An 8794-nucleotide genomic window follows, 5' to 3' on the forward strand; every position below is an offset into this window, starting at 1 on the left:
TTTATTCAGTACTTACTGGAAAAAGAATAAGCGTGCAGAATAAGGATTTTATCAGTTTACAAAAAAGTCTATGGGATATTTAGAGTCTAGGGTTAAATTTATAAAAATTTAATAAACTGCTAACAGTCCCAGAGCCAATATAGCAAACCATATGGAGGCATATTTTACTATCAAAGCCAGATGTATTGTCAGCCCCGCCATTTTATAACAAAGTTATGTCATGAAAAATAAATATTTTGTACACTCAATATATTATAATGCCAATACCAAATGTATGATTTTTCACTGATGTCAAATTTCTTGCCACAATCCACAAGTAGGAAGTTTAGAACCCATTCCATCATTGGGTATAGGTTTAAAATTCTGATGGACCAGTTTATTTTCCCAATACAAAGTTTAAACCTGCTTTTTGAAACTCTTTGTTCCTCAGAGAGTATATCATAGGATTTAATAGAGGAGTTACCACTGAATAAACTAAAGAAACCACTTTATCTTTATTTAAGTCATAATTTACCTTTGGTCTTACATAAATAAAAATAACAGATCCATAAAAAATAAGTACAACAGTTAAGTGAGACAGGCAAGTGGAGAATGCTTTCCTTTGATAACTTTTAGAAACTTTTATAGTAAAAATAATGCAAATGTAGGAAGCCATGATTAGAAAGAAACATATCAGCACAACACTCCAAGGCAATGTGAAAAACATTTTCTCTTTTGTGCTGCTTTCAGTGCAGGCTAATGTCACAAGTGCAGGATAATCACAGAAGAAATGATTTATTCTGTTTGATCCACAGTATGGTAACATGGAAACGAAACAAATATGATTGTTAATACAGAGGGTGAAAATCCACCTAAATAACTTAAAATTACCAAATGTATACATGTACTTGTTGTCATTAAAGATGAATATCTTAGTGGATTACAAATTGCAAGATACCGATCACCAGCCATTACCGTTAACAGAATGCATTCAGATGATCCAAGTGAGATGAAAATGTAAAGTTGAGTCATACATCCTCCAAATGAGATTGTTTTATATTTAACTATAAAACTAGACAACATGTTTGGTGTTGTGACAGTTACGTAACAGATTTCCAGTAATGAAAGGCTAGCAATAAACACATACATAGGAGAGTGCAAACCTGAATTCATCTTTACTGTCATTATTATAAGTGCATTTGCAATAATTGTCAAAGAATAAATGGTTAAAAATATTGAGAACAAAACAAGTTTTATGTTCTCCGCACTTGAAAATCCAACAAAAATGAATTCTGGTTTCATGGTTTTATTGTTTGTCCATTTAGTCATCTAAAACAGAACACAAAATGGATACTTTCAAGTGCATTATTGATAATTAAAGGCAATAATTTTAAACACCAGACTGCTGGTGGGATATTTTGTTATTTTGCTTAAAGTTGTAAGCAGGCTTTAATAGGCCCGCTGGATGATCATGTTATCCTCTCTGTTCGGCCCCCGTACAGCTTCTGCTGGCATGTAGGCCATTCTAGGAGAAATTATTTCTTTCCACCCATTACACCTCGCAGTTAGAGGCAGCAGTTCCTCTTTGACCATTAGACATTAATTGAAGGACATTATTCCTATCACTGACATCAATGTAAGTGACAGTCTTGCTTTCCACAGTCACAAATAATGGGACATGCCTACCCCCTAACAGAAGTGCTAGGCACAATCAATTTTTTTTTCACTCTTTTATTCCAAATTTAATCAATATGAAGGCCATTTTTACCTTCTTTTATACTAATACTGTGTCATACTTCCCTTCTCTGATACCAATGCTGGGACAATCTTGATGCCACTATCAAGAAACTCTTTTTGCTAGCTGATACCATTTCTAGGTATAAAAGAAACATGGCTGCCAAGTAAGTCTTTGAGAGAATTAAAGAGTAGATTGGAGTGCCCTTTGGTTTCAAGGCTAGAGATGACTTTCTAATATACTAGAGTTTGCATATTGTTGCGTAGAATATTTATAAAAATGGAGGCAAGTGGTGATATGTGATACATATGAATAATATTGTATTTGTCAGGAGAACCATCTCTGGCACTTGTAATAGTTTAAAAAAGACAGTTAAACGTGTTTAATATATGCATAAAGTGAGAGAAGGGTCAGAATCTGACACCAGTTTTTATTTTTATTAGTGATAGCACTGTAAATTATCTATACATTCCAGTCTTTGTGGTATGAGGACATAGAAATAGTAAAATTAAAAAAAGAACAGGCATCACAGGAACAGAAAGTTATACAGTTGTTATAAAAAAAGTTAGCATAAATTATTATAATTTTTTTTGTCTTAACACAGATTCCTCATCTCTTTCAGTAATAATGTTGTCTTTAAGATAAACAAGCAAAAATGCCTCTACCTGCCCATTATTAACCAACAAGTACACACCTAATTTACACCTTTCTCTGAGTACTTCATTTAAACCATACAGTTTTATATGCTTTAGAATGTTTTAAAAATAAAAGTCATACTATTTAAAAAAAAAGAGTGTCAACATTGGAGAGCCTAAAATACATTACTACAACAATGATAGTATTGGTAATTAGTTGTGTAAATCAGTAAATCAAGGTAACATTTTACCTACATTTTTATCTGTGATCATGTGACCAAACATAACCAATGTCCTAAGCCTTTTTGTATCAGTTGCCTTAACATCAAATAATGCTGAAAAGAACATAAACGACAGCTTTCAAGTGAATGATGTTTTTACATTTACATTTCCTCCTCTCATTAACACTTACATTTAATGCAATGTGACTTTTTATGAAATAACTGTAATTACCCTTTCTCATATCAGTAGACAGTAGCTAAGGAAAGAAAAAAAACATAGCATTGCACTTGAAATATAAAACTAAATGTATTCTTTAACGTTAGATTTGTATGCTTTTACAATTTTCTTATACTGAAGAGAGTCGTGGACTTTTCAAATGCTCAAATAAAAATCACAACACTTTAAGTTGATGGACCAGCAAATGGCACAGTCACACATACAGAGGTTCTGATAAAAAAAATTCTGCAATCAGTGAACTTCTCTCTAGACACAAACTGAGGAAATATTTGTACTTATTTTGAGACATAGTATAGAGTATGCTTCAAGTATGCTGTAAGCCATACGATTCACAGGGTTTATAAAGCTGTACAGATATGCCCATGTGCATTGGAAAAAAAACTTGTACCATATACCATCTATAAATAAAATAAATTGTAATACAATATTCAGGTGTTTCGAGAAATATGATCAGTTCCCATGGGATATAGGATGTATTTTATTATTTTTCGACAATGGGCCTGATATTTATTAAAGCTCTCCAGGACTGGAGCAGATAGACTATCATGAGTTTCCTTAAGTGAAATAGCAAACCTGGAAAAGATTTGCTCCAAGTCCTAACTGGTAAATGTTTTCATTCCTGGACCAGATCTATTTCAGGTTTGCTAAATAACCTATGTTTCCCTTGATAAAATAAACATTTGTCTCTATTGTGGAGATTTACTATTACTTTTTGTAGAACTCACAAGGCAAAATCAAAAAAGCTTTTGGTAGAGTAAAGGAGGGTTGGGTGACAGATATTCTGTAAATATTTATATTGATTTCTTCCGTGTGTAAAGGGTCTTGAAAAAAATTAGGATTGGGAAAAAGCTATAAATTATATATCAGGGTATGCAGTGTAGAAAAAAATATTAATAAATGTTATACATATATATATATACAGTGGACATAAAAAAACATGTACACATGTGTAAAATGGCAGTTTTTTGGTGATTTAAAAAATAAAGCCACAATAAATAATTAACCCACCTAATGTGACCTTTACCTTGTACAATTAAATTAGGAAAAAACAAATCTGTATAAAAAAATTAAAAAAACATACTTTAAGCTGGTTGCATAAGTGTGCACACCTTTAACCCCCTTAGCGGTGTTCCTGAGTGTGGCTTGGGGTAAAAAAAAACATGCAAAAAGCTGTAACCCTGAGCCACATTCGGGGTAGCTAAAAGCATTAATAAAACACACTTACCTTGTCCTATCGGCATCCCCCGGCGTCCTGCTCATCTGTGCAGGTCCTCGGGTGGCGTCCTTTTCTTCTGATCTTCTCCTGGCAAGTTTAGTGACATTCCCCAGGGTTTCCTGGTAAAGTTGGTGCATGCGGTGCGGCGGGAAATTCAAGTTATTTTGTAATGGATTCAATACAAAATAATTGTATTGAGTCCAATACAAAGAAATTTTTATATAATATATATAAATTCATTATATGTATATTATATATGCTACTGTACAGTTTTATTACAGGTTTCATTATTTTTATGCAATCCTATTTTAACAGATTTTTGTGTTTTTTTATTTAAAGTTGATTATTAAATTTAATAAATATTGGACATATTTCAGTGAGTTATGCCTAAGATATAAAAGGCCTACAATGTAAAATGAACTTTCGTGTAAAACAATACCACTTTTTTGCATAACAATACAGACAGAATCAAAATGCCAGGGGGTTAAACTAATACTTTATTGAAGCGCAAAAGAACACAATTCCCATAGTGAAGTATGGTGGTTGGTGGTGAAGTATCATACTTTGGGTTTGCTTCTTTTTAGCTCGAACTGGGGCTTTAGTCAAGGTGGAGGGTGCTATTAACAGTTCGAAATACCAGTCACTTTTAGCTCAAACCCTGTAGGCGTCTGCTAGAAAGCCGGAGGTGATAAGAAATTTCACCTTTCAGCACAACAATGACCCCAAGCATGCATCCAAATCAACAAAAGAATGACTTCCCCAGAAGAAAATCAAAGCTTTGGAAAGGCCCAGTCTAGACCTAAATCCAATAGAACATCAGTGGGGTGGTTTAAAGAGGGCTGTGTACAAGAGATGCCTCCACAATTTGACAGATTTGGAGCACTTTTAAAAGGAAAAGTTGGCAAATACTGGCAAGTTGAGATATGCCATGTTGATAGACTACCCAAGAGAAACCTAGCATTTTAACAGGGCTGTGTACACTTTTTATATCCACTGTATATGTAAGTTTGACTGTAATCAATGGGCTCTACTAACGTTTACTATACAGGAGACAACTACATTATATAACAAACTATTAGGAATAGACAGAAAAAATATATTATTTTGTATTATTATATTGTTTTGTATTATTATATTATTTTGCATTGTTGACTTGTTTTGCTTACTACAGAGGTAAGTAGAGTAGTGAATTTAAAATCAGCATATAGAAAATAACAGAAAGTGTAGCTGACAGAGACACTAGTCTGCTTCCTCACAGCACAACAAAGTCCCAGTCTATTCTGTGCACCTATCTATAGCCAAAGCACCTGCCAGGAAACAACAGCAGTTGCCAAAACACAAACTCTGACTTGAATGCATTCCCTTCAAGATGGTACCACTTCCAACTTACTCAGCACTGTACATAAGAACAGTAATGCTGAGCAAACAATACAGCATCCCCACGTTCTTCTAATATTACACCAGACTGGAGTTTAGCTGAAGGGGATATTACCGCAGCTTCATTTAGCTACCAAGCATCTCTTCTGGCTGTCTATGTGGATCCAAATATGACATATTTTTGCAAATTCTACTACAGAATTTTTAAAATCAAAGACCTTCAGTATAGTACCTCCAACAATGGGCCTGATTTATTAAAGCTCTCCAAGCCTGGATAGAGAGGAAACACTTTCATCTGTGAGCATGGATGAGCCAGCAAACCTGGAATGGATTTCATTGAATGAATGAATAGGACGTCATTTGCTATTTGTTAGAAAATGTTTTAAATCCTGGATCAGATCCATTGCAGATTTTTTTTAAACACCCCGCTTGACTAATAAAAGTGTATCCCACCCAGGAGAGCTTTACTAAATCAGACCCAATGATGGTAGTACTCACAATAAAATTGCCTGCTAATCAGTGGACACTCAGCTAAGCAGATTATTGATGTAAAGTAAATTCTTTTTAAATTGCTTTTATGCTGTTGGGTCTGCTAATTTATGTCAGCATGGGAACTATTTAGGTACTGTCAGGTATAAGATCACTTTACTGCATGCCAGCTAGACAGATGTTTTTAGAGCTGGACATTTTGCAGAAGACCCTAAATCCAGATGTCAATGTCTAGTAATATTCATGAAAAATAAACCTACTGTTTATATAGTTCATTTATATATTATAAAAATTATATATAATTTGTCATTTATGTATTAAAAATCTGTATGTATTATAAAATATAATTATTGAACACAACCATTATTGAATGTTACATATGTTTTATTTTTAATGACATTATTCGGCACTTACTAGAGAAAGAATAACCATACAGAGGAATGGGTTATCATCATTTTACAAAACTTTCTATGAGATCTTTAGAGTCTAGAATCATAAATAATAGTTAATGAAAGTGTTAACAGTCGCAGAGTCAATATATTATACTATATAATGGCATAATTCACTAATAAAGACAGCTTAAATGAGTTAGAACCACTGTTACATAACACACATATGTAATGAAAAACAAATATTTGTTTTACAATGATTATATAATAATTTGCCAAATGAATGTGTAATGCGCCTGGGCACACAAACCACGACCAACTCCAGATACCCTTAAATCAGGCTTTATTCAAAATCATACAGCACAGCAAGGGTTAAGTCCGATAAAGCAAAGTACAGGAGGATAAGGCAAATGCAGGTCAAGAACAATCCGAGGTCAGGGCAGGCAGCAAGCAGAATGGTCAGTAACAATCCGAGGTCAGGGCTGGCAGAGTTCAAGCAGGGTAAGTTTCAGACCAGGTCACTAAGGTAATGACAAACAGATAAACTTTAAACCACATAAAGACACACCCAAGCACACTGTGTTAACAGAGGCTATATCGGGCAATGGTGTGAAGGAAAGGCTCTCCTTAAATGGCCAGGATGACCAATGATCTTGCGCCACCTGGCACCGTCTGATAGGAGACTGGGTAAATCCCCTGCGGCTGATTGGCCGCAGGGAATTCAAACTAACTATGTCCCACCCCGGGGCGAGGCAGCCGAGTGCCACGCCCTCGGGGGGTACAAGAGGGACGCATAGTAACACGCGCACCTCTTCCCACAGCACCCCTAGGGCGTGCACTACTTTGCACTTGCAAAGGAGTGCTGACAGCAGGAATAGGCTTAGCCACATCTAAAGGGATGCAAGGGCTGCTGCCTGGCTGAACAGTAGTTTGGCCAGGGCGGATCCCTCCGCCTGCAGAGACAGACAAGCTGCGAGCAGAGCCATGCTGCCTGCTACAGCGGCGTCCCCCTCTGTGGCTGGGAACCCCAGGGACACCGCGGGCTCGCAGGACGGGTAAGTTCCTTACAGAATGTTGTTTTAATTGTGTATATTGTGTGGCAATAATCCACAGGGAGGAATTTTAAAGTCCATTCCAACATCAGTTTTATCTTTACAATTCTGATAGACCAGTTATTTTCCCAATACAAAGTTTACAACTGCTTTTTGAAATTCTTTGTTCCTCAAGGAATATATCATAGGATTTAATAGAGGAGTTACCACTGAATAAACAACGGAAATCACTTTATCTTTATTTAGATCATAATTTGCCTTTGGTCTTACATAAATGAAAATAACAGATCCATAAAAAATAAGTACAACAGTTAAGTGAGACAGGCAAGTGGAGAATGCTTTCGTTTGATAACTTTTAGAAGCTTTTATAGTAAAGATAATGCAAATGTAAGAAGCCATGATTAGCAAACAACATGTCAACACAACATACCAAGGTAAAGTGAAAAACATTCTTTTTCTTGTGCTGCTTTCAGTGCAGGCTAATGTCACAAGTGCGGGATAATCACAAAAGAAATAATTTATGCTGTTTGATCCACAGTAGGGTAAAATAGCAACAAATGTGACTGTTAATACAGAGGCTAAAAACCCACCTAAAAAACTTAAAATTACCAAATGTAGACATGTTCTTCTTGTTATTAAAGATGAATATCTCAGTGGGTTACAAATTGCAAGATATCGATCACCAGCCATTACTGTTAACAGAATGCATTCAGATATACCAAGTGAAAAGAACACGTATAATTGAGTCATACATCCTCCAAATGAGATTGTTTTGCATTTGACTAGGAAAATAGACAACATGTTCGGTGTTGTGACTGTCACATAACAGTTTTCCAGTAATGAAAGGCTAGCAATAAACACATACATAGGGGTATGCAATCCTGTATTCATCTTTACTATCATCATTATAAGTACATTTGAAATAAGTGTCAAAATATAAATAATTAAAAATATTGAGAACAAAACAAAGTTCATGTTCTCTGCACTGGAAAATCCAACAAAAACAAATTCTGGCTTATTAGTCTGATTGTTTGTCAAGCAAAAAAAAATTTTTGGATTCATAGTTTGATTGTTTGTCCATTCAGCCACCTTAAACAGTAAAAAAAAAAGAGTGGATACGGGGGTTAATAATGAAAATGCAACTCTAGGCACTGAACTGCTGGTGGGGTCTCTTGTTAGATTTCTTGTAAGGGGTTTGGATTAGCCTGCTGGATGACCATAGAATCCCCTCTCTGCTGGGGCCCAAGTACTGTCCTAGGGGTGTTATTCTGGGTAAAATTATTTATTTCCCCCCATGTCACTTAGCAACCAAAAGCAGCATCACTAGAAATCAATTGAGGGGCCTTCTTCATATAACTGTGTAAGGGACAGTCTTTCTTTACAAAGAAATCGGTTCTGGGATATGCCTACTACCCCAGCAAGTGCTAGATCATTCCTTCTTCCACTGATTTACCCATTGAACC

At 35.4% G+C, this 8794-nt stretch overlaps 1 protein-coding gene and 1 pseudogene across 1 annotated transcript; both read right to left on the reverse strand.

Moving 5' to 3' along the window:
• Positions 1-376: 376 nt before the first annotated feature.
• Positions 377-1152, reverse strand: LOC140332695 (olfactory receptor 6N1-like; annotated as a pseudogene).
• A 6299-nt stretch (positions 1153-7451) lies between these two features.
• Positions 7452-8306, reverse strand: LOC140332696 (olfactory receptor 5V1-like). Its single transcript, XM_072413888.1, has one exon. It carries the CDS (start codon positions 8304-8306, stop codon positions 7452-7454), a length of 855 nt encoding a protein of 284 aa, XP_072269989.1.
• Positions 8307-8794: the final 488 nt, after the last annotated feature.

The sequence above is a fragment of the Pyxicephalus adspersus genome, chromosome 6 (genome assembly GCF_032062135.1).
Source record: "Pyxicephalus adspersus chromosome 6, UCB_Pads_2.0, whole genome shotgun sequence".
Taxonomy (NCBI): domain Eukaryota; kingdom Metazoa; phylum Chordata; class Amphibia; order Anura; family Pyxicephalidae; genus Pyxicephalus; species Pyxicephalus adspersus.

Bases quoted from the DNA above. Each gene is read 5' to 3' on its own strand.
- LOC140332696 (XM_072413888.1), bottom strand. From the start codon at position 8,306: ATGAACTTTGTTTTGTTCTCAATATTTTTAATTATTTATATTTTGACA.